Here is a 27,987-nt window from a genome sequence, read left to right as displayed (position 1 = left end):
TAACACAAAATTCGGCATAATTAACGCCCCTAAAAAGTTTCTTTTTTCCATGATTAATTTGCATGAGACCAATAAAAGGAAGGCGGTCGCAAGAAGAAGGAAAAAAATTATACAAAAAATAATCAGCGTGAAACTAATTTGTGCTTGTTTATTTTCCCAACGGTTTTCGAGCTGTCCGATCAATAATTTATGATAACAAAAAAGTTCACGCAGCAATTATTATACATTTTTAAAACTGTGTGGCAGCACACATACACACCGCCACATGCATCTATTACTATGCTACTTTATGTGCTATTTCTACGCGTATTTCACCTTATGTTCTTTATTGCTGTTGTTGTTATAGTAGTTATTGATGCCACCGATGATGTGGCAAAGTTCTCGCCAACTTTTTGGGATGGCGTAATTGATGAGAGCACTTTGGCACACAGCAGGCATAATTATGTATATACCTACGTACGTGCACAATAATTGAGTTCGCAACTGACTATTCAAAATAAACCGAGATATCTGACTTTAAATAAAACTTGTTCAATAGTGAGTAAATAGTTATATTTTTTACGGTTTTTTAGACAATTCTTTACGTGTAAGTATCAGTTGTATAAAAGTTACTATCCTTTAAAGAATTCTGAACAATCAAAAATTTACAAATTCGAAAAGGGTAGATAATAATGATTATTTGAGGAATAATAATGATAATTTGAGAAAGTATTATATATACTTGTATTTAAATAAAGATATATAAAATTGGTTCTCAAAACATTTTAATGGACTTTAAAATGAATGCGGAATTTCAAAAAAACGCAAAACTTTGAAAACGTAGGACAGTCTGGGTTTAAGTATAAGTTTGGAAGGAACTTGTCCCCTAAAGAATAACATATTACAAAAACAAATAGAGATGTGATTGCTGATAGTGCTTTTATAAAAAAAAATAGTACAATATTTAACTTTTTAGCACTGCCATCTGGTTTAAAATATTCAAATCAGTTCCAAAATATTTCTGTAATAATGCCACACTTTTTAAATATCTAAACTACTAAAACAAATCGAACATACATTTGTAAGTAAGCAAAGCTGTGAAATTTGTCGACATTCAGAAATTTTTAGTAAACATATGTTGTATTACGAAAACTCAGCCTAGGTATGAAATTAGCGCTATTTGAGAAAATACTTGTAAAAACTGTGACTTTACGGCGTTGACATCTGATTCAGTATACAAAAAAAATTCCCAAGAAATAGCTTGAATTTGACTTCCAACTGAAGAGAATGTTTCACTAAATTTTTTAAGCAATGAAATTTTGGTTTAACCCTAACCATTAAAATTCAAGGCAATTGTTCAAAATACATTCTTTACTAAATATTTATCTTAAAATTCAAACGAAATCCTTTGTGCCCCAGTAGACGCTCGTCGTAATTAATTTGGATATTTTGTTGCGGTCCTATGCTCCTCAAGGAGCCAAAATAACTAAGAAAAAACATTTAATATCTGAATTTTATTGAAAAAGTTTGATTTTAATTTTAAGCACAACGTTAAGATAGTGGCTTTTGAACCATATTCTGACTTTTTCCACATTTTAGAAAAAAAATATCGAGAATTACGAATAAATTATTTTTACTTTAAGCTATGTTTGTGTTTTTTTTGAGCGATCACATCGTTATTCATTGAAAACGTTTAACTCTTAACTCTCGAGCATTTTACCATTTCCTTACAAATACTTGTATATGTATTTGCGCTAATTTTCGCTCTCATTATATCGTTATAATTTAAAAACAATATTTTTTCCAACCAACAACAAACAACGATAAATTTGCCTTTATCATCATTCATCGCAACATACTCCGTTATGCCCATGCATACGCTTTAAATTCAATATTATTTTTGAGCTCATTCATTTTCGTATTGGGATTCGCCCTCAGATATAGCGAACCGCCGCTATTACAAGAACTTTGCACCCCATTTGGTGCTTTAACCGCCGCTGTCCCTACCATTATGATTTATAATAGCAAAAATTATCTCTCTCCCGTTGTTAATTAATCATAAAGGCCGCCATTTGTTTCCTACAATATATACAGAAGTTCAATGAAAATAGCAAATAAAATACCGTTGCTCTGACAACTAATACGGATGAGGAAATGACAATAACTGGCATGAGAGGAATAACAATAGGAAAATCAGAAATGACTCTTATATATGTACTTATTATACGCGTATATAGATTGTTGTAGATTATGTATCCTATACTTTGACTATTTTATTCATATAGAGTGCTGTAAGGATTTTAATCAGCGCTGACAAAATTTGTTTAACTTTGAACCCACTAAATATTTGAGATTTGCAAGCGTTAATGACTTTACTTTTATTTGTGAGAATGATGTTGTAATGGGTAAAGTATAAATCAGCGTGACTGCTACTGATTATGATTAAATATAACCTATATATACTACCAATTCATTAAGGAAAGGAGAAAATGTGATACAGAATATAAAAAGAGCATTTTCTTTTGTCCTATTTGGTAAAAAGGCGAACGTATTACAATATTTTGTAGTAGCAGCTATTTAGTGGGGTATTTTATTGCATTTTCTGAGAAAGTAATGTATATATTTTTTATACCATCAGAAACTAGAGATTTCATCAACGATAAGGCTCACTAATTTTTATACTCTTGCAACCTGTTGCTACAGAGTATAATAGTTTTGTTCACCTAACGGTTGTTTGTATCACCTAAAACTAATCGAGTTAGATATAGGGTTATGTATATATAAATGATCAGGATGAAAAGACGAGTTGAAATCCGGGTGACTGTCTGTCCGTCCGTCCGTCCGTGCAAGCTCTAACTTGATTAAAAATTAAGATATCTTTATGAAACATGGTAGACATGTTTCTTGATACCGTGAGACGGTTGGTGAGATGGGCGTAATCGGACCACTGCCACGCCCACAAAACGCCTTTATTCAAAAACAAATAAATTGCCATAACTAAGCTCCACAACAAGATACAAGACTCTTATTTGGTATTCAGGATCACAATATGGAGGGGCATCTGCAGTTAAATTTTTTTTAAGTGGGCGTGGTCCCGCCCCTAATAGGTTTAATGTGCATATCTCCTAAACCGCTAATTCAAAAATAACAAAATTCACTGAAATTAGAACCTCTACCTACAGTGTAAAAATAGTTGAAATCGGGAGGAAACTCCGCCCACTCCCCATATAACGGTACTGTTAAAAACTACTAAAAGCGCGATAAATCAAGCACTAAACACGCCAGAGACATTAAATCTTATCTCTAGGATGGTATGAGATGACTTTATGGGAACCGCGTTCAAAATTAGACAGTGGGCGTGGCACAGCCCACTTTTAGGTGAAAACCCATATCTTGAGATCTGCTTAACCGATTTCAACCAAATTCGGTACAAAACGTTCCTTTCATATTTCTATGTCATAGTGCGAATATGGGCGAAATCGGACAACAACCACGCCTACTTCCCATATAACACCATTTTAAATTCCATCTGATTCTTTCACTTTCCACTATGCAAATCAGGCAACAATGACTGTATCGAGATTAAACTTTGCGTAAATAATGCGATTAATGTATGCCATCTTGTGGCCAAAAATTGTCTAAATCGAACCAACACTGTTCAAGACCATAAGTACTAAATATGTGGACCCCAGTGCCTATAGTTGACCTTCTACCGAAAATATCAGTCAATCCACAAAGAAATCTCAAACGAGTATACTATTTGACTTTGCGAGAGTATAAAATGTTCGGTTACATCCGAACTTAGCCTTTCCTTACTTGTTTTTTTTAAATTCTGATATTTCGAGGTGAGAATTTATAATCGAAAATTAGGGTCTCTTTAAATTTTAAGTCAAAATAAGGAGAACAAATAAAGATTTTAAATAAAAAATACAACATGTTTGGGGAATAAGAACGTATGTTTACATCAAATTTCAAGAAAGAAAATTTCTTTTGAACAAGATAAAAATAAAAAACCCAAAAACTTGGATATTTTAATTTTTCACATACATTTTGAGGTTATGTGAAAAAGTGTAAATACAAAAGGTCTTTTCATTACCAACAACCTTTCCATATAACCTTTTTTTTAGGACGTATTTTTGAAATCGATATATGTAATTGATTTACGAAATTAAACTACGCCCCTCCCCTTCTTATTCTCGACCACAGATCGCCCGTTAATTATTTTACTTTAATTTTTGCTATTTTATCTTTCGTTTCCAATGGGGTTCATCCTGTTATGAGTTATCTGCCCTAGCCTAAGATTGTACGTAATCATTCATTTATATAATTAATTTACATGATTTAAAACTTGCTGAACAGGTATTAACATTTTCAATGTTATCATATTCTTTATTTTGACATAGAATCCTAAAAAATGTGACAAACTTCTCAGCGTTATGTTGCTCAGAGGTCAGTTACAACGCCTTAACTCCATTATCAGAATTCAATATTTATAAATATATGAGCCCTTAAGCACACTTTACCCATATTGTACCCACAACAACTATTTTACGACGATTGCCCAAACTGTTGAAAGCATAACTGTCGCACTCTCTTCGCCAATATTAGATACATATTTTATGTGCCAGCAAACTGTATACAAATACTATATACAAATTTATATATATAGTTGTTAATCCAAACTTTTTGGCAACTTCACTTCTAATCTTACGTTTACTCCTCTTCTTCTCTCTTCTTTTTTTTTTCTTTTTCATTTCCATTGCAGGTGTGAAAACGTCATGACTTGTCCCATACGACCAATTGGTTCTGGCAAGGAGCACTGCCCCTACGATTGGCTTGCCGTCTATGATGGTCGCGATGAGCATTCGCCACTTATTGGCAAATTTTGTGGGCTGGGCAAATTTCCGTTTAGCATTATTGGTAAGTTTTAATTTTTTTTTTTTGGAACAAGACTACATGTGCGTTTTGTATATCGAAAAATTTTAAATAACTAAAATATAGGGTTAACTGTGATGAACTGAAAATAATTTCAAAAAGTTAAAAATGTTAGAAAGGATTTTATTGATTTTCTACCATCAGAAGTGGTATTTGTGATCTTATGATATGACAGTTTCCTTATACCCACGTCAGAAGAGCGGTGTTATGGTCACACATTTGAAAGACTTATAAACGACACTTGATTTTTTGTTCTTTCCTTTAGGTATTATAATATAATGGATAAATGAATTCCCTGCCTACGTTTTTTGAATCTTGAGGTCTTAAGCCTTCTATCATCAATAACAGCGATACGAGTTTTTGTGAAATCTGATTAATTTTAGCAATATATAATTACTTTCGTTATTGCCCAATTCGTTACACAATTTATAACTCAAGAACAGCAAAACCGGTGGGTAGGTAGCTTAGTACCAGGAGACAGAACGAAAAAAAATCATATGATATTCATATGATATATTTCATTTCGGATAGCTTAAGAGTTTACCCCAGATAAACAGAACGAAATAAAATATATCATATGATTTTATTTCGTTCTGTTTATCTGGGGTAAACTCTTAAGCTACTGAACGGATTTTAGTAAAATTTAGCACACTGTATATAGTCCCCTCCTACTTAAAATATAGAATAGTTTATGTTCAAGTATGTTAGTAGACAAAAGAGCTCACAACAAAAAAATTACACTTCCAATCATAAACATATGACGAAAGAAACTTATCCTAAAAGTCGCTTCCATGAAACATACCATAAAATATACTTCAAATAGTTTGAGGGCATAATATCAAATTAACATACCTTGTGCGGATCAAAACGATTATCCGCTTCGGTTACATAGAACGGACTGCCGTGGAAAGAGCTCGTAGTGACAAATTTGGTATTTGAGATAACATTAGAAGTCTCTTAGCTTTTAGCATTGGTTTGTTTTAGTTCTGTTAGAATACTAAAGTTTTCCTAGGCACGTAATGTGGCCTACGCTGAAAAGGGAATGGAAAAAATTGGATACGACTTAGGATCTAATTTGGAATAAATATTTCTAGGCTAAAAGCTATGGATAAATGAAATTAGATTAAATGAATCTAACTCCTTCCGACATATTTTTTTAAACTATTTGAACAGCAAAACGTATGCCAACAGAGCTCAAACCATTGACGTATTTAAAAGAAAAAATTCGTGCCGATTCTAGAAGACGATGTAAAATGCAGTAAAAAAAGCTTATTCTGCTGCAGTTAATAAGACTGGGCGTTCTTGTATTCAAAACTATTCCATATTAATTGAAAAGTGTTTAGTTAATTAATAAATCATTTTTAAACAAAGCATTTCAATATTTACATACTGACATAAAATATGGCGCACCTTATACACGTATTTATTTAAGAAAAATTAGAATATTTCATTTATTATTTCATCGTATCATATTGATATATGTATATGCAAATAATTTCCAACCTCTTTGCACACACATATACATACTTAAGTATGTATGTACATTTATATGTACCGTCGAGTATAAAACACCACAGTTCTTCAGACACACAATACAGCTAAATTGTGCAATTATGAACTTCTACCAAAGCACACATATATATAAATATATTCATATATACACATCTAAGCATAGCATACGTCAAGCGAGGTCTGTGCGTCAAACTAAATTTCAAAATATGGTAAATGGCATTTGGCAGCTGGTAAATAGGAAATAGCAAATATCAGCATATTCAGCACAAAAACAACAATAAAGCACAACCAAGTGAGAGACAAATGGACCGACAGTTAACAGTAGTAGATGAGACAATCAGCAGCGGCACATGAATGCCTGCAATGGCAAAAGAACAATGTGGATGCGAACAATAACAAAATTTAAAATGCAATGGTTTTAACTGGATGCGGGTAAAAGTCATTGCCGCATAGAAATGATTGAATGATTTAGTCGTTGAATGCGTAAGTGAGTGTAGGATAGAATGGATCTTTTGTTTGAGCCAAAAGCATAGGTACGCCCCAAAGAGGTTGGGGAACTCAATATTAACTGTTAAAAGTAATCTCAAAGTGAAGTCTCAAACCCTCTCAATACATTAAGCAATCAAATATATCTAGAGAAATCTAAACAAAAATCACACCTTCGACGTGCATATTGCTTATAAATACAATTTGGATGTACATATTTATGTATGTATATGTATAAGTAGTTGCTTATATGTTTTGGTTTGTAGCCCTACAGTTGTGCATATCCACAGATTACCAACAATAATTGATATAACAACGCCATTGCCACATAAAGTCATCTAACATTCGAATGTCCGACAAAATGTTACGTATACGCCGTGGAATTTTCACAATTCGTGAGCGTTGAGGAGAATGAATATGGCGTACACATTCGCTGCGACAGCTGCAACCGTTGATCATGTGTATGTACAAATTGCATAATAAATTACTCTTGTGCTACACATATTGTCATTGTTGTTGTTTTTATAACTGCCATTTCGCTTATTATTGTTTGTGCTGACTTTGGCAAGTGTTAGATCTAACTACAATGGCAATATTGTCTAAATAGTGCTAGTGTTGTTGGTTGGGTCTTATTCCTCTTCGTTTCGTTTTTTTTTGCATGCTTGTTTAATATACTATGGGGAAATGATACGCAGCTGGTTGAATGATGTATATATTAAGGATGATGTTACCAAAATTTCAAAAGACGTTGGTCTAGGAATACGTACCAATAACAACCGTAAAATGAAGCATTTGGATGTGCAAAGTCGACCAAATATCTTAGCTTTAAATTTGAGTGCATTTGAAGGATGTGATTTTCCTTATTTCCTTGGTCCTCATTTTTTATATGATTTATTCCATGTAAAATTGTGTGGAACATCAGTGTATAGTAATGTCTTAGCGATTTGGTTGAAAATATCTGGCCTTTGACACAATGTAAAAAATGAGGTTAATATTGTTTTTAGAGCCTAAAGCGCTTCACTGCTTCTTTGCTTCGCTCTTTGTGCGAAATTTTCTCGACATATTTCCCAAAATTATAGTTATTATTTTGTTGATGGGGATTATAATATAACCACATTGAGACCTCATATCTTATTAATTTATGCATATTCGTGAAGAGGATACAAGAACTTGATTCTGGTCGTTCAGTTTGTATGGAAGCTATATATTATAGTGGTCCGATATCGGCGGTTATAACAAATGAGCAGCTTCTTGGGCAGAAAAGCAAACGTGAGACGTGTAGCAAAATTTGAGCTCGATCTATATATATTTGTATACTGTTACCGACGTTTCCTTCTGGGTATTACAAACTTCGTGAAAATGTTGATATACCCTGTTCAGAGTATAAAAGCTGTAAAAAAGTAGTTTCTTTAGCGAAGTAACTGTTGGTAAGTAGTCTCATAAATTCCGTTTGAACTATATGCACAAAATAATCGTAGATGACCGTAAACTAAGGTTCTTCGGGATCAGCTGACACTTAAAAGATATCAACGAAAAGTTGGACTTATTGATCATGAAATTGTAGAAATTGCGCTTTGGATTACCTGCGCATCCACTGTATTCCCCAGTTCTGATCACAGTAGCCTTTGTCTGCTCTCAGACTTTAAGAGAATAGCTGCTTGTTGAAACGAATGGAAATTAGTACATTTTTTGCTACCTTTTGGTCTTTCATTAACTTAATATCATACCTTAACTCCATCCGTACCATGAATTGCAATTTCTTGCAGTTTGTTGTAAGGGTATTCCTACTCACTGTTGTGTTGTGGTTGTTTTAGGCTTACACAACATAGCCTGTTATGGCAATTTAAAAGACGGCTCATAGTGTGCACGCCACAAATAGTGTTACGAAGAGAAATGACAACGACAACTGCGCGGAACTGCAACTAGCTGCGGCCAATTTTCGTGCACAGCCGTAAATGCTGAGGTTAACCTTGCACCGTTGCTCGGCTTGCCAGAGTCCATCACTGGACTTGGATATTGTGTGACTAATGCAATTAATATTTATAAATTCACGCATTCGCTGCTTTTTTCACGCAGCAGTCACACACACACTTACAAGCCGTTGCGGAAAAATTGCAAAATTCTAAATGTATGCTTTGCGGTGGGGGGGACGTGAGGGTCTCAATTTATCTTCATGTTTATGCAATTTTCCACACTTACTTTTTCTCTTTTTGTTCATCATGGATTTTTATCTCTCCCTCTGTTTCACAGGCACTTCCCAATACATGTACGTGGAGTTCGTTACCTCACCAGCGGGCCCGCTGCTCAACACTGGTTTCCATTTCAACGTCGGCAATTGGCCTGGTCACGTCGAGACAGCAGGCATCAAGCATGGAATTTGCGATTGGCTACTCAGCTCCGACTCGCTGAAGGATAGTAGCGCCAGTGAGGGTATATTTTTGAGTATCGCTCATTGGTATCCGCCGAATACGTCATGCAGTTATCACATTAAAGGGAGAATAGGCGAAATTGTGCGGTTATATTTTCCAAGGTAAGTGGAAGAAAATATTTCAATGTAGTTAACGGAACATACAAGTTGTATGTTGGGAACTCAGGTACATTTGGGTGATGATCGAGCTACTAACTTATTTGAAAAAAACATTCTAGATATCTTTCTGTAAAATAAATATTTCACAATTTCGCGATATTTTTGTTATGAAATTTAGTCTATTAATCATTGTTTCAATAGAATCTTGTCCGCTCTTCATCATAATGATTATGAAATAAAAGCTATAGGTACTACTTTTTTACGATCACCTTTATTTAGAATGAATCAGACAGACTACTTATTTTTTGATCAGTTTTACAAGGTGCGTTCCAAAGTAAACAGGACTTTAAAAAAAAAAGACAAATGGTTTTATCGGCAAAATCAATTAATTTTATTCAAAATAGTCTCCTTCTGCTTTAATACAGCTTTTTGAACGGTCCAAAAGCATGTCGAACGAGTGTTTTAGCTCATTGCTCGGTATGGCCGCCAGTATGTCGGTGCAAGCCTTTTGAAATGCCTCCACGTCTGCATAACGCCTTCCTTTCATCGGCAAATGCATTTTTCCGAAAAGGTAGAAGTCACACGGTGCACTACCAGGTGAATACGGGGAGTGGTTAATTGTTAAAATGTGATTTTTGTTCAAATAATCGGCAACAAGCGTCGATCGATGAGACGGCGCATTATCGTGCAACAAACGCCAACTTCCATCTTCGCGATATTCGGGCCGAACACGCCGGGTGGAACAAATTCCTTGTGGACAATATCCTTGGAATCATAAAAACAGATCAGCATTATCTTCAGTTTTGACTTCTCCAGGCGCGATTTTTTGGGTTCCGATTCATTTCTCATTTATGTCTTCACGACCACTTTGAAAACGTTGAAACCACTCGTTCACTCTGCTACGGGATAGGCAATCATCGCCATAAGCTTGTTTCATCAATTGAAACGTTTCGGTAAAAGTTTTACCAATTTTAAAACAAAATTTAATGTTGGCTCTTTGTTCGAAGCTCATTTTCGCACCGATTACAAAAACATACTGACACTTAAAACGCAATAACTTCACTTCCAATAGATGAAATGTTATGAAATTTTTACTGCAAGTCTACAAAAGATAGCAGATTCTAACGCACTAGTCGACATATAGATGGCGCCACTATAGTTTAATTTATTACTTTTTTACTGTTTACTTTGGAACGCACCTTGTGGTATGCGAAATTTTTTTTTTAAATCATCAAAGGCTGACCATCAGCTTCTAGTTAAGTTTTAAGTAGAGTTAACTAGACTAGACCCAATTAATTTCTGAAATACTTAAGTAAATGATAAGGATAGATTTTCTTAAAAAGTTCAACACAAAACAAAAACATTACGAAAAAGCATATGTTTTTAGTTTCATAAATTTTATTATTAACTTTCAACTTTTTGGCTAAAAAATACATCGGTACTAAATTTACGCACATAATAAAAATTTATTAGACATTGTGGCGGCATATATATCTGAAGTATTAGTTTTTATTCCTAAAATGTTTATAGATTTTATGAGTAAAATATTCCCCCTTCACATATGAATGGAATGGAGTATGGAATGATACTGGGAATAAAAGTGTTAAAATACAATATATGTATATATGTGTCTAATTAGCTAGTAAAGATTCAAATTATGTAATATATTCAACTGAAACGACTCAACTATGTATTCAATAAATAAACATAAATAAACATAAATATGTAAAGTATAACAGGGCGCATGAGTAATATTGAATAATCCGAATAGATTGACGATTGCATATATGTAGATGTATAAGTAAGGTTTCAAAAATATTGATAAATGAATTTGAATGTGTATATATAGAAACCTCTGGAATATTTTATTATATTTGAAGTAGCTTCTTCTTAACAAAATAACTAAATTGCTTTTAATATATTTTCTGTTTAAATGTTCTGATTTACAATTGCATTTATATCATGCATGGGGGGGACATTTTCACCCTTCTCATAGATATAATACAGCATACACAATAGTCTTTTAATTTTTTTCCATCTCATGTAGTGAGGAAGTCATATGATTGTTTTACTTAATAGCCTTTTAGGAAACATTACATTCACTTGAGAGAATTAAATTTTTCGGCTTCCAAAACTTCAAATATTCCCCACGTCATATTAGCCTCAGAATAAACTATTTCATTCAGTTATTTAACAAAAATTTTAAAATTAATGTTAGCACTAAAGGGTAAGAGAGGAAATTTACCAGAAATAACCAATGGAAATTTAGAACCAGTAGATTTCATCCTTTTTATAAGTATGTTAACGTGTGATATTATTTTAATATAAAAAACAGGTAAGGTAAGGCTAAGTTCGGGTGTATCTGAACATTTTATACTCTTGCAACGTATAAGGATACCTTAAAGGCACTATTTGTGCAAAATTTTATACAAATATATTCTTGATTTGTATACTGGAAAGGAAAGGAATCATACGGAATTTAAAATTGTGCTATATAAAAAGTAGGCGTGGTTGTAAACCGATTTCGTTAGTAATTTTTAATTAAACCGTCATTAGAGAGAGAGAATGAAGTTATAAATCCGGTTTCATCCATTTTTACACTGTCGGTAAGGGTTCTTATAGGATTTGGCGTTAGCGAATATGGTTATTGTATCTTCAGAGTGCGGGGCCACCATTGTTTCAAAGTTTTTAGTTAACAATTACCAAACACAGTTTTATATCTTAATTTATTGCTTAGTTATGGCATTTTAGAGTTTTTCATTAATGGCGTTAATTTTTTCTGTGCGTGGCAGTGGTCTGATTACACCCTTTTACGAACTTATCTTTACTTTTCTACCAGGTAATACGTATACCAAGTTTCATTAAGATTTCTTAATTTTTACTCAAGTTGTTGCATACACAGACGGACGGATGAACAGACATACAGGCAAACAGACACCCTAAGTTCAACTTGTCTAGTCATTCTTATAATTTATATACACATACAAAACCCTACATCTAAAACTATTATACTGTGTCGCAACATATTATAAATCTGAGTACTCAAACTACATAAATTTTTCGGTCAAAATAAAATAAAAATGCTGTATTCCTCATACTGTGGAACATTGGATTGTTATTGCAGCATAGTGTCAAAATTTTATAACCAAACTTTATTAATTTCATTACAGTGAATCAAAATAAACTTGTACTCTCTCTGGTTTAACTTTAAAGAAACTTTTCACCTAAACTATTTCAGCACAATATGAGAATCTTTTGAATTTTCTTATTTTAAAAAAAAATTAACAATAAATAAAGTTTGATGTTACCGAATGAAAAAAATTAAAATATCTCATTTTTGAACAGCCAAACAAAAAGCGTATACTACTACATGAGCAACTCTTTAAATGAAGTTATCATGTCGAAACCATTATTTTTGGGTGGAATTTTTTGTATATGGTCAAAACCTACTATTTGGTAGGAAAATTTATTTTCTGCGGTTTTACTTTTTGAAAAAAAAGATGAATATACGAACATTTTAAGATTTGCAGGCTCTGGCAGTCAAAAATTAACAAGAGAACCAAAGTACTGAAAAAGGAAATATTTGAAAAAACAAATACAATTGTTTCGTACATTATTGCTAAATTCAAAAAGACTGGCGGATCTGGATGAATTGATGAAAGTGTAACGTCAACATTGAACAATATTGAAAAATAATTTGGCTCCGTCAGCATCTAAACTCAATTTAAATAGAGGCTACTGCTTTATTCAGGATAACGACCCGAAACATTCTGCTTTAGTGGTTAAGGAATGGTTGTTGTACAACACCTGTGGGCTTATGTGGAGACGATGTTACGAGAGCTCAAAGTTAATAGCAAAATAAGGTTATGGTTGTTCTTCAAGAAATATGGCAAAAATTACCACTTGTACTTACACAAAATTTGGCATTCTATGCATAAAAAACTGCTAGCCATGATATAGGGCAAAAGTGCACATGCAAGGTATTCATTTTTCCTAAAGAGTGTGTAACTGTTAATTTATGCAAACTATAGGAGTTGTTTTTATGTCTTTTAAAATTAATGAACAGCATTTTTTCACATTTAAATGCAACTCAAAAGTTTTAATATCTTAGGAGATAAGTCACTTCAGAGTTACCCATCCCCCTGTACAAGTTTTTTTCTGATTCGCAGTACATATCTAAGCAAAATCTTATGTTTATATTGAGCTTGATTTTTATAATTTGGAATACGTTTCTTTATAATCTCTATCATGCTATATTCTTTTGCTATGTTTATTTTATGCAAATATATACATATTTTCCATAATCACCCGTTGTATCAAATGTAATGATCTTATATTAATACAATGTCTCACTTAAACTCTAACAAATGCAATTCTCAAAATATTTTCACACCACTACAAATAAAATAGCATTAATTACGCCAGCGCCTTGGGTATTGTGAAAAATTCCAGAACGTGCACATATTTTTCCGCTACTCGTGTAACAATCCCAGCGGGCATATGGGTATAATGTTGCCGCCGACTCAGTTGAGTTAGCCGAGAGGCATGTCAGTAGCTCTAAAATCTCAATAAATCTTCGCTTTGTGGCAATGTGGTGACTGTTATTTATAACTTTACGCTTTTCTACAGGAATTTATTATGCAATTTCTTAATAAAGTTGAGAGAAGAAGAAGACGAAGCAGCAGAAAGAGCATACTTTAATGCAGAAATTCACTGTCACAACCAAAAGTATGTCTCAAACTGTAGTGAAGTAATGTAGCAAGATTATTTGATAGTTATTTAAGTTAGAGTCTAGCGAGCGTTCCAACAGTCGACAGATATATGGCATTTGTGTGCATGAGCACAAGTAAAAGCCTGCCTCGATGCCACAGCAATCTAAACCACAAAAAGCTTAAGTTAAGCTAAAGCAGATGAAATACTGTGGGAAATCAAAGTCACAATAGAGAGAGAAAGACAGGCAGCGCAATGGCATTCAGGCAGAGAGCAAACCTAACAATGTAGTAACAATTCACATTATACGCTATTTAGCAGTCGGTGCAACAATTCTTGTTGTTGCATCCAATGTAAATTTGTGTTTGCACAAGTCTGCATAGCCAACAGATAACTGTGCATAAATACATACGTCACATTAATTTGTGTATATGTAGGTAGTGTAGTTGATTTAAATGCCGCTCTTTAGTGCCACCGAGAGTGATGCTCGCCCGCTAGTCTGCCAGCATTGGGTGTTTGGGTGTCTCCACTGTCATCTTAAGTATTTTAATTAGAGTTCAGACAAAGATTTATGTGACATTTTGTCTTTAACTTGAAAACATTACTACCTCCACAAGTGAGTGAAATTTTTATGTTTGTTGAGTATAACATATACAAGTATATCGTTATGTATAGGAATGAGATAGGACATAACCCTGCAAGAACAGTGACAGTCATCTGACTGGTCATATGATAGTCACAGCTGGAAAAAGTTTCTATCAAAAAACTGATGTAAACAAACGTATGTGTGTGAGTTTGGATCTCTTTCTAACACATGGGTATTCGGAATTTCAGTCCGAATCATGTCTTTTTCCGAGTCAATGCTGACCATATATCCATCATAGGTGAAAACTATCAGTTATGACTGAAACGCTATCATAGCTGCAATTTGTCAGTTATGACTATAAATCTATCACAAGTGAAAAATTATTTTGCACAGTAGATATTATAATTTTTATTTCTTTAATAAATTCAAAACTTTTAATCAAAATTAGTTAAAATAATATACATAAATATAAAAAAGGAATGTAACAAAAATATAATTAAATAATAAATTATGAAAAGAATTTTTTACAGAATTCCATGCATGCTTCTCCAAAAGCTCTACTGTACGTGTTTCTCCGGTTCATGAATATTTCGGAATTTAAAAATATGACTAAATAAAAATTAAAATTAACTAAAAATATAATTTTATTTGAAACTTAATAATAACTTACGTATATTATAATTGAAAACTTCTTCGTTATTTATTTACTTATTAAACACAAAAAGAGTTATTACACAGGAGCATGCAACACTTTTGGTTTATCGCACTAGCTACCTAAGTATTTCACAACTTCTCGAAACATCTATGGAAATGTTTGCTGTCTCCATTCGACTTATACAGAATTTGCTTTTAGAAAAATCGTCAACACTGACAGTCATTTTACTGTTCATTTGACTGTCAGTACTGACATAATAAATTTGAGTGTCTTGGGTTCACCAAGCAGCAAATTCAGCAGTTTCTTGTAGGGAAGCTTATATGGAAATTTGTGTCTAAATATGAATAGCAAGTTAATGGAGATTCCGGGCGAAAATTTATATCTCGATTAATTTATTTAAAAATCAAAATTGGACAATTGTAATCCAATATTGACATTAACAGTTGGCATCCCTACATAATTTTGTGTTTAGCAACTCTATCAACACATTTTCCTACGGGACATTTCGAAAGGCAATTTAAGATTTCTAAAAATCTGTATTGCCTGTAACATTGTCTGAACATTGCTAATGTTTAGCTATTAATGCCTAAATGTATGTATGTACCATATATCCATTGCTAGCAATGAACCGTCATTTGGTGGTTTGACAGAGTTGTTTTTATTTCCACAAACATTTTAAGGAGGCAACATGTACATAAATACATAATTTCGGGGTCATGATATCAGCAAACATGAAATATTTTGTTGCGCAAACTGCAAATTAGCAAAGTAATATTCCAAGCATAAATTTTAATAAGTATGGAAAATATTAATTAAATACACACAAATATATGTATATGTACGGTTAATATATTAATGATATTTGTTGCCATATGTGAATATGATTGCTCCTATATAATTATTGAAATGGTAAATAAGCTTTATGCAACAATTATTTATGTAGTAAAAAAAGGAGATTTCTACACATTCAAATAGGTAATTAAAATTTTCAATAATTAATTTTTAATCCCAAATAACTTAGATTAAAAATTAAATTTTAATTTTACTCCTGCATTAATTAATATTAAAATGACAAGTAGCATTTTGTAAATTTTGCAAATAGTTGACACCCTAAAACTAATTTTTGCAAACTCTATGACCGAGGTTTTAAAATAAGAAAAAAACTGAACCCAACTTAATACCCTTTACATGCTCAAGACTTCTTACAAAAACTTGATTTTGATTGGTCAGTTTTGATTTGGCAGCTATATGCTATTCGATTCGATATTGGTGCCTTCGATAAATGAGCAGTTTCTTGGGGGCAACTTCTTCAGACGGACAGACGGCTAAATTAACTCAGCTCGTCATGCTGATCATTTATACTATTGTATATATACATTATAGGGTCTCCGACGTTTCTCTCTAAATGGCAAACTTAATATACCCTGTTAAAACCCACAAATAGAGGTAACTCTCCCCAGCGTCGAAATTACAATAGAAGAAACTTGCTCATATAAACTTCAATAGGTTTTGACTTTATGGCTACTTTGGCAATAGCATAGAGTGTTTTATCCTAACTCGTCTACCTTACAGTCTAGACGCTTTGAAAGTAGACAGTTTGAAAATATTTGGTTGTTATGGTTGTTTGGGCAAATATTCTTTTCTACAGCTGCTTGTAAGCTAATTTGTACATTTGGTTTGTTACAAGTTGCACTCGTGTAGTTGGTAGTTTTAGTTATGTTCGTTACTGATGCTTGTTGTAACCACAATTGTTTCCTGCTTGCAAAACTACTGCTCGTTACCAGAAATATTTGCAACCGTCGGCGTAAGTGTGTATAGTATGGTGCCGCTGGTACTAAGTATTTAATCATCTCACAAAGTTTTGCTCTAATTTTTAAGTTTTTCGGCTTGGTTTTGTGGTTGTGGCTACTGGCAAGAAGTTCTGGCGGAGACTTCTATTAAGTTTTCGAAAGAAATTAAAAACAAATATGTTGATATTAATTTATAAATACGAATATAAATAATCAATATAATTTTTTTTTTGAAAATCCCACAAATTCCAGTTTGCCCAAACATTTTATTTGAAATATTTGCATAATGTAGAGTGATACCGCTTGTGATGAACATACATCACATCGTTCCGAAATTTCCACACATGCCACTAGCAGAAATTGTATTCACTTACTGAAATTGTACCCAGTAATTCTATGGTATAAATCTCTATAACTTTTCCACTGGTTTCTAAAAAAGTTTTAAGTTACATTTACAGACCTTTTCGTAGTTTTTAGAAGTTATACAGTCTTGCCTTTCATGCCATCATGTTAAAGTTAAAATTAAAAATTCGCTCTCTGTCGAAAAAAATACAATTATGTTAGAATTTACGCTACTTTCCAATACCAAACTCCGGCAGCTGGCTCTTTTCGTATGTCCCCAAATAAGATTACTTATTTCCCATAATATAATTTTTAATTTCGCACTTCTCTCCCCCTTCTGCGCATACAATCTTCAACTCGCTACTGACAGATAAAAAGCTTAATTGCGAATTTAACCCAAATAACCAGAACCAAACTCGCCAGCAGCGAAGATTAAGTTCGCAAAATTGGCATCTATATCAGCTTCCAAATATCAGAAAAGTGGAAAAGAAGCAGTAATTTCATGGTTATAAAACTTAATGCTGCTGGCAGAAGTTTCTCGCTCAAACAAAGTAATAAAAGAAAACAAGTTATGTGATTGTGAATAAATATTTTTATTTTGACGGAAGCTTTTAAAGAAAAGGGAGAGAGATATCTACTCCAGCTTAAAAGTTATTAAAATTATTCTATCTTCTCAGATGACAAGAGCTGGGAATTGTTTTGCAATAAAACGTTTTAATTGTGGAATAGTAGAAGAGAAAAGTGCAAAGAAAAAGTAAGGAACACTAATTATGTGCACTCCTATACGAATTCATTAATAATTATAGTAAAAAAAATACACATAATAATACTATATATATATATTAATATATATATTATTATTATTTTATATAATATATATATATATATATATATATATGTATGTATCTATAGCGTTTGAGTCTCTAATTTCCAATGGTAAAATTATTCTATAACATGAAAAAACGTTAACTTCGGTTGCACCGAAGGTATGATACTCTTCACAAATACGAAAGATTTATTACAAGAAGTTTGATCAGTCAGTTTGCATGGCAGCTATATGCTATAGTGACTCGATCTAAGCAATTACAGATATCTCGTCAAATGAAAATATTTTCCATATGAACACCTGATTCCGATCATTCAGTTTGTATGAGAGCTATATGATATTGTGGTCCGATAATTAAGTAGAAACCGTGTTTAGCACAAAAAATAATGAAATGTAAAGAGTTTTATTTATTTATTTTATTTATTAAATGAAATACAATTATAAATAATTATACTACCTATAAAGTATAACAGCACTAGCGATAACACCTTTAGCTGTCTGTATGTAAGGATTTTGATTTCACATGTTTTTACAAATTCCACATAAAATAATACCACAAAATAATATACGTATGGTATATTGAAAATACGCAGTGCCATATATTATTAACAAATCTGCATTGAAGCGCCACAACATAAAGTCAGCACTTTCAAAATCCAATGTGTGCGGTTGGAGCAAATGAACGGCGGGGTGATCAGCGAACGGTGCAACTCAGTAATTCAAATGACAAAAACTTTTTCAATTACGAATGAACGTCAAACGAGAGTATTGGGGCAGCATAAAGCTGTGAAGGGAAGAAGTCGTCGGTTGTATGTAGTTATTATTGAGCAGACTTGCAGCCAAAGCCTTGGACTAGGTATGCATGTGAAAGAGAACTACTTGTAGTATATTTATATATATGTGAGGCACGAGTATTAAATGTGTCACATGTGGCAGGTACAATAGTAGTTTTGATAAGAGAACGAGCGCGTGACTACGAATGCCTTGGAAAAAGATAGTCTGCAGTGCGGAAAATTCAAAGTTTTATATGAATGCGGATGTGTATATGTGTATGCATGTACATATGTATGTGGCTGGATGTGTATCATACTTATAAAGCTAACCTAACTAAATAACTGAAAAAACGCAGATAAAAATTTCCCGAAATGAAACTAGTAAACGTAATGAAATGAAAATAATAATAATAACAGTAACTTAGTTTAAGCCGATTTTCGCTTTTGATCCACGGTAATGATGAGAAGCAAGGCGCAGCAGCTAAAGCTTTCACAAACAGGCTTGCAAGCTGGCAGGTAGACAAACAGTCAACCACAAAAATGCCATTTTTCGTAAGCCAATACAACAGAAACTCAAGCAATGTTCCGTAACACACATGCAAAGCCACCTTGCAATCTGCCAACATTTACGAGTATGTATTTGCAGCATTAAACTTATTTTCCGGCGCAAACAAAGCGCTGTGATAGAGGTAATATAGCGGTGGATGAGTATAAAACGTGGAGACGTTGTTCGCTGAATGGGCACAGGCCACATACAAGTACATATCGTTGCCTAGTAAAATATGACGTAAGGTTTTTTTATCCACTGCAATTTTATATCTAAGCTTATAGAAGTACCCAAATAGACCAAATATAAAATTGCTAAACAAAGCTAAAATGCACTTAATACAAATAAAGTTTTTGATTGAAAAATGTGTAGTAAGGCTCAACTGTTTTAAATTCGCTAGTGCCTAAATTGTCCTACGTTCTTCACATATTCCATATATTCTATATTGTACCTTTTTTTTAAAACTTACGTAGTTGTCGATATTTTCATGGAGATGTACGAAAAATCTATAATTTCAAAAATTTCACCCACAATCATTTCATTATTCAATTACAATTTCAACTTTTTATTGTTATTTAATCTCGAAATTAAAATAATTGAAAAATTGCATATATTTTAAAAGCTTGGAAAAATATTCTACCGCCGGTAGCAAGATAAAACCACTAGTAAAGAAAAATATTGAAATTGTGAAATATTGACATATCATCATAGCTATTTACTTTTATATCGATAAATTATAATAATAAATTGAAAACTTGATTTGCGGATAAACTGAAATTTCAACGAAAGCTTAAGTAAAATGAATTAGAAAATTTATTTAAACATGCTTGCAATTAAACACTACTTTTAGGAGCATTTACTAATCGCTTCAATATAAACTTGCTGGAAAATACAAATGTTTCGAAAATTTTATTAATTTCTTCTCGGTATTGTTGCAAATTTAGATTCCAAAATCGTGTTACATATGGAATTTCTTCAATGACACAGTTGTTTCGAAAGTTCCAGCTGTTCCACCTAAGAAAATTAAATTAATTTAAAAAAAATGTTTTATTACATGTTCTAAAACTAGCGGCAACAAAATAAACATATTTCAAACTCCAAACGAACATTTTATTGGCTTAAAGAAAAAGTATTTGCACAACTCGTGTCAGGTCAACTCAATTCGCGAGCGCAACAAAAATATTTATGGTTGCTACGTGTAGGCTGCATAAATGATCTGTGGAAAGAACTAAGTTAAGTAGCCTCACAAACATCTTGCACGTGACATAATCGGAGTAGGAGTCTAGTACTAAATAGTACCTAGAAAGTGTCGTGTGCCTGCTGCATATCGTATTGAGCTCCATCGCTGCTGCATGCCCTCATAATCTGTAGGCGGCTAGCTTAGGCCGACATGTAGAGCACAAGCGTGCTTAGACTCACATGCGGAAATATACATATGCCTATGTGGCCCAAAACAGGCGACTCTCATGCGACGTTGTTCATAAAATTTCGTGCTGCAATGGCAAAGGCTCATCATGCCGCAAGCCAACAAATACATGCACACAACTGAATATACATATGTATCATATATGTATATGTGTTTCCATGTACCCTTATAAGCCGCCTAGCTGCTTGAGTGTCTACCAACCATCGCTAGCACCTGTAGGCTCAAGCGTGTAGGCTTAGAACCTGTACAGAGTGGTCGAGCTCTACGCTGTAGTATTGGGGACAGAAGAAATGGCTTTGAGCTTTATATAATTTACAGTAGAGCCTGAGCGGTTTAGATGGTGGCTCAAGCACATAACTGCCGACTGACATTTACCTTACATACATGCATATATATAAATTTAGACTGATACGTGTGTCCCAGGTTATGCAATTTAATTTTACAAAAATTGTAGTCTCCTTGTGCTATGTTACCACATTCTCAAAATTTTAACGTTCGGTCGTGCTAACTGGCTTTTGCAGTGTTATCCAATTCGTAGCTGTGTTGACGAAGTGGAAATTATGCGGACGGACGGTTACCAGATTTCATACTCAGCCTTATATTTCGAAATGATTGCATATTTTTAGGCGCTTAAGCGTAGTAACAAGGTGATGTCATAGCAAATGGAAAAGGATACTCTGAACATAACTTGAGGTGGATATAAGCAGTTGTTGCTTTTCGTTATTATTTTAGTACAAGTAGTGTGACAACGTTGGCACAATGCCAGACAAAATGTGAGTATTTGATTTCATTCGAGACATTGATGCACCATGAAAAACTATATCCGAGATGACATTAGTCGTAACTAGGAATATCACATTAAGAAGCTCAATTTAAATGAGGCGTTAAAAGTGTTGGTCTCTTTACTTAAACTTTGGTCACTTATATTGAAGAATTTTTCGTAGATAACCTCGTTCTGCTATGTCTTTCTTATCTTTCTGATCATGGCTGGGAATATTAAGTTTGCCAAGAAGTTTGTTACACCCAAAAGGAAACATCGGAGACCCTATAAAAGACATATATGTATATAAATGATCAACATAACGAGATGAGTTGATTTAGCCATGTCCGTCTCTCTGTATACACGCGTCTGTATCGGACTGCTATTGCATATAGCTGTCACACAAACTGAACGATCCGAATCATGTGATTTTATGGAAAACTTTCTCATTTGACGATATATCTTCACGAAGTTCTGGTTGTTGCCTAAGAATATAATGCAATATCTGTAGATATTGTTCAGATCGGTTAACTATATACAGCTATATACTGCCATACATTCTGAATGATCGGAATCAAGAAATTGCAAGGAAACTTTTGTATTTTTTAAGAGTATTATAGCTTCGATGCAACCGCAGTTAACGTTTTTTCATGTTTTGAACTTATTTGGAGCAACCGTATGGCCTGAGCCCTGAAACAATATTTCTTGTTCCTCTTATGAAGTCTCCTAGCTTATCGGACTGCCCGCAATGATCTAACCCAGGTAGACCCAACCTAATCTGAAACCGAAATAGTCAGCATTGGCGCATTTGTTCTAGGACATTAAAAAAGCCAAAAATAGCAGACCTCTATCAAACTAAATACACCACAAATAAAGTAGCTGTGTCGAAGCCGAGATGACAGTGATCTTTGCAAACAAATGTTTTCCTCTAGGAATGACTTAATGTCCTCTCATGTTTTCTTGTTGATTTAACTTCTTCGGGCCTCTAGGTCAATTCAATATCACCTTCCGGTGAGAGTGGTGATTTTCTTAGCTGTATTTATTTCATTTATTTTGACATGACTATTTATTATAGAAGTAATTTATTTTTATATCTTAAGAGTACCCGTTGTTATTAAATTATAAAGTTGTGATTAGGGACAGTAAAAACGGGAAGAATCGAGATTCCGAAATTTGTGTCTTATTAAGACCTCCAAGAGCACAACACAGTCTTTCCCATTGCTTTCAGATCTTTTGATCGCCATTTTTTACTAACCCTAATTAATGTCGTATTTTGCTTTTTCTTCATTGCAGCTTTCGCATAAATCGCATCGAGTCACCGATACTCAAATATGACGGTGACTGCGGGGAATCGCTGACCATTTACGACTCAGATCATCCCGATCCGGCGCGTATTATCAAAACCTTCTGCGATACATTCTCAAGACCCATGGAAAAGGTGGACTTCGTGAGTACTAGTCCTTCGCTGTACGTGCAATTCGATTCAAAAACGGGCTCCTACAGTGGCTCGTCGCTCTATTATTGGGCACACTATGACTTCTTCAATAATACACGCTTCGGGGATCCAGTGCCGAATACGCTCTGCGACGAGGTTATGTATGCCTGGAAGCATCCGGGTGGCAAAATACGCTCACCAATGAATTCTTTAATCTTTAAACGCACCGGCGGCTCTGATGTACGCTGCCAATATAAGTTCGTGACAGATCGGCGACTATATGCACGCGCAGTAATCGAAGTCACATCAGTATCATTCAAGGAATTGCCGTACAATAACAATGCCTGCACGCGTTGTCATGAAGAACGTGTTGACAAGCTGGTCATTTGGGAGGAACGCGAGAAGTTCCAAAACAATCTCGCCTGCTTCTGCGATAACATACCACGTGCTGTGCGCGTGATCTCCTCAGCGGATCAGATGAACCTGGAAATGATTGTACAGGGTCAACATGCGATCACGTCCTATTTCAAGAATCCCAATCCACTATTCGAGGCGTCTTATGAGTTTGCGCACGGTCCGCTATGTGGTCCCATAACATTGGGACCCTCGCCTGATGGTGAATTGGTGTTTCCGTATAAAAAAGCATTGGCGATGGCGGCGGGCCCAATGGCCGCCGTGCCTGAGCATCATTATCGTCGCGAAAAGTGCATTTGGGAACTGAAAGTAGCGGCACAACGCGATCTATGGTTGAATTTGGAGAAGGCGCGCTTTGGCGATCGCACCTGTGAGAGCGCTAAAATTGAGGTATATCTCGCCGGACGACTCGAACCACGTTTCATAATGTGTCCGGAAAATATCTCGTTGGCGCGTGATCTTCCTATACTCTCCGCTGCGGATTTGGGTGCGCTTGGTGCCGATCAAGAACCGCTACCGGTCCTGATACAATATACTGGCGACGGGCAGCCGGGAAAAAATGCGTTCCGTTTAGTTTGGACCGAACTGTTCCATTTGCCACGCAATCCCGACGGTAGTTTGGCATCGTCATTGCTGCAGGATGGCGGCTGTGATTTCCGTTGTCCCGGCGATACAGAGGTCTGCATACCGCGACACCTGCTGTGTAACGGTGTTGACAATTGTCCGAATGTGACGCATATCTCGACGATGGCTCAACTAACGCGGCACATTGAGTGGAATTTGGAGCAACTCGGTCTGCTGCATCGCGCACACGATTATAAAAATCATGTGTTGCACGACGAGTCACCAGAAATTTGCCTGCGTCAAGAGCTAAGCGAGTTGCCCTATGGCAAACTGATATTGATCACGTTAGGTCTGAGTTTAATGCTGACGCTGTTCGTGGCGATACTGTGTCGCATGTGTCGGGGGCCTGGCCACGCCTACCACAGCAGATACTAGAGGTACGAGTGTTGGTTGCATGGCAAACCGCTAGGCGCACATGTGTAGCAGTTGTGTGCAGCGGGGAAGGCACAGCATGAGCAGTATGCTTCCGTTCATTGGCGGTAGTGTAGCAAAATAATGCTGTCATACCAAGGAAGCAAACTGCTTCGGAGTTATAAAAGTAAAACATATATTTTTAGTGTGGCAGTATGCGAGGTAAATATACATATGGTACATAATTCGATTTTTCATTTGTTTTTTGTTATTTTTTACACTTAAGTATTGTACCTTTTGGAATACCCACTGAGCGAAAAATAGTTGCCTGCTAAGTAGTAATTGCGCGGCATTAAATTAATAAATATATTCTAATTGTAATAGATAAACATAGGCAAGTAAATAAATAAGTCGAAGTTAGACTTTTATATTTGCACCCCAGTTTAGTTGGGCCTGAACCCATAGAACGAAGTGTGTAAACCAAAAGTCAGGTACAATTTTGACATAAGGCCTTTAACCCTTATATACGCACACTTCTAGCAAAAGATCAGTAAGAACCTGATGCGTTATCTTTTATAGTTATAGGCCTCAATGTGAGCTACTTATTTTTAACCAATGATTTTAATAATATCGGTAATAATTGAATGATGATATCAAAACTCGCAAAAGCCCGAGTAATTTCAATACGTCCGCATAATATCCAAAAAATTTACTTAGCCATTACAAATGTATAAACTAAAAGAAAAATGGTTTTACATTCAAAGAATAACTAAATAAAATTTCATTTGGACGACTCAGTTCTTCAGTTGCACTTCCTTGGGAAAAACTATATTTAACAATTGTGAATTCAAGGATGGCCCAGCCTCTCCAACTTTAAGCTAAGTAATGGCGTCTAAGATGAAGAGCTTTCTTCTGTTATTTTGTGATCTAGAGGCAATTAGACATCGCAACAGTTCGATCAAATCTTATAACTATTGTATATGAGAAGTATCTTAATGACAAAGAAATAATCACATGTGGTTGAACGGACTCTTCATTAAACATTTTTTAAGGCGTTGTCTGAAACTGAGAATCACCCAAGCTGTTTATCAGTTGTAGTTCGATCCTTTATTTATTGCTTTCAAGTCCACCACGTCCTATTAATTTCTAACCACCAGATCTAGTTCGAAGAGTCTATCTTACTAAAATAATAAAAAAAATTTGAAAGGTGTTCTTAGGTTCTTCATCGCAACAAGCGCGTACTGTCGAGTCTATAAAGGTTTATTAGAAGCTGGTGATTTTGTCGCAAAACTGAGGTTTGATACAAATATCACATTTGGCCTAAAATGATGGGTATTGCAAGTTATTAATTAAAAGGTATGTGCGTACACAAATTTATGATATATTCCTAATTTACCGTGTTTGAAATATTGAACTGACAATGGACTACAAAAGTTTGTGATTTTTAATAGACAAACAATAAATATTTTGATATTATGAAGAAATTAGCATTTAATGAAATGAATTGTTTTGATAAAAAAGTAAAGTAACACGATATTAACTTAGATTCATTACAGATACATTATAGATACAGATAATTAATAAAAGAAAAGAATTACTCTCGTTTTATACTTTTATTTATAGCATATATTAATCTTTTACATTATAAATTGGTGCTTTCTGTATTTATTATTTTTTGAACCAGTCTTTTTAAAAATTATTTTTCACTTTTGTTAAAGTATCAGAATCCAGGGGTAAGATAAAAAATGTCTTTGAAACGTTAAATCGTAATCTAGGTTTTATTTTCCGCTGTGCTTTTTTGTTACATTCAAATTCACATGTCTTTTTTTAAATTTAGTCTCTGTTCTTTAAAATAAACGTTTGCAGAAGAAACCTTTGCCTGAGAAAACCAAACCCCAAAAAACACACACAAATTGGGTATTGATTTGGGAATAAAATTGTAAAAACCCCACTTGCATTATATGAAAATAAAACGAAGGAGAGAAGAAGAGAAATATATAGGTGTAGTCACTAAGTGGTATATAAAATGTATTACGATTAATAAGTAAGCAAAAACAAAAACATTTAACAAGCACACAAGGAACATAAGAAAAAGAAACATAAATAAAAGAAATTGCATAATAAAAAAATTGAAAAATAAAAAGTAAAAATAAAAAATGTATGTAGTTAAGTATATATATACAAGTACATATATATTGTATTCTTTTAGAATAACTATGTAAAATTAGTAATAAAATGATTTCAAACAAATTAAAAATTAAAAAAAGGTTGCTTTAACTTAATTGTTGATGGCAAACGGAAATGTATTGCATTTAACTGGAGATTTTTATTTTTATTGTACCTTGCTTTATTAAATTTGCAACTATATGTATTTTTTTGTTGAATAGTATTTTTGTTTTAGATAATTATTATATAACTTATTTTTATTATTATTATATAAGTACTATTAACTATTTTGCTGAAATTGATTTGATATAATTTTATTTTCTTCGATTAACTAAAATATATTTTATATTGTGTAATTTTTACTCTCGCAACATGTTAAAAAAGCAGGTGCATTTGTTTGTAATACCTTAAACTAATTGAGATAGATATAAAAATATATGTATATGTAGGTAGGAGTGCAGCCACCCTGGGCTCATTTAGCGCTGGTTGCTCCATTTTGATGTACTATTGTAAGACTTTTATATTCGAGCTATCTCATTTCATCGTTGGTTCAAACCATTTGGTGGATATTCGTTAAAAATTGATATAAAACTCTCTTTTGATCGTTCCCAGCAGGCATGGTATTTACTCCGCCTCGGATTTTTCTAACGAGGCTATTAACTGCTTTTTTGTTGCCGAAAATTTTGCTGTGACCGGGAACCCAAATTATGGATAAGTGTAGTTGACCAGCCAGTGAGCTTAAAGCCTTCATGCAATTGTTAGATACGCTGAAATTAATCTGTGGCGGCGACAATGCCAGCCATGCCGCCTGGGTATCCATGTATATGGTTGCTTTCGTAGTTATTCAATAGAACTCCACTGGCCATCTCCATATCTAGTATTCTAGCTTAGAAGATGCTGGCTGAGTTTGGTGGCTGGATAGAGGAATAGAGAGATGTCAAACTCAAGAAACAAAATATAGTAATGAAGCCTAGTGAGTATAAAACCATTAATAATACTTTTAAGTTAATAATATACCAAATTGGATTGTAATCCATTCAGTTTCTTCGAATAATCCATGTCGAATTCTTACGAAATATTTTATTACACCCTGAATAGGCATCACGAAATTTTTAACACCCAGAAAGAAAAGTCGGAGACGCT

General features: G+C 34.0%; 1 protein-coding gene across 2 annotated transcripts in view; it reads left to right on the top strand.

The window, feature by feature from the left end:
- Positions 1 to 26,807, top strand: part of LOC106614500 (uncharacterized) — a 274,551-nt gene extending 247,744 nt beyond the window's left edge. For both annotated transcript variants that reach the window (XM_036369194.2, XM_070107841.1), the window contains 3 exons: positions 4,745 to 4,899; positions 9,163 to 9,442; positions 23,148 to 26,807. In XM_036369194.2, coding sequence (XP_036225087.2) covers positions 4,745 to 4,899; positions 9,163 to 9,442; positions 23,148 to 24,702 — 1,990 coding nt within the window. In that variant the 3' untranslated portion in view covers positions 24,703 to 26,807. The remainder of the gene's footprint in view (positions 1 to 4,744; positions 4,900 to 9,162; positions 9,443 to 23,147) is intronic.
- Positions 26,808 to 27,987: the final 1,180 nt, after the last annotated feature.

Source organism: Bactrocera oleae, chromosome 4 (genome assembly GCF_042242935.1).
Source record: "Bactrocera oleae isolate idBacOlea1 chromosome 4, idBacOlea1, whole genome shotgun sequence".
NCBI classification, from domain to species: Eukaryota; Metazoa; Arthropoda; class Insecta; order Diptera; family Tephritidae; genus Bactrocera; species Bactrocera oleae.
Note: the sequence above shows the minus strand (reverse complement) of the source record. Positions and strands in the feature narration are given on the sequence as shown.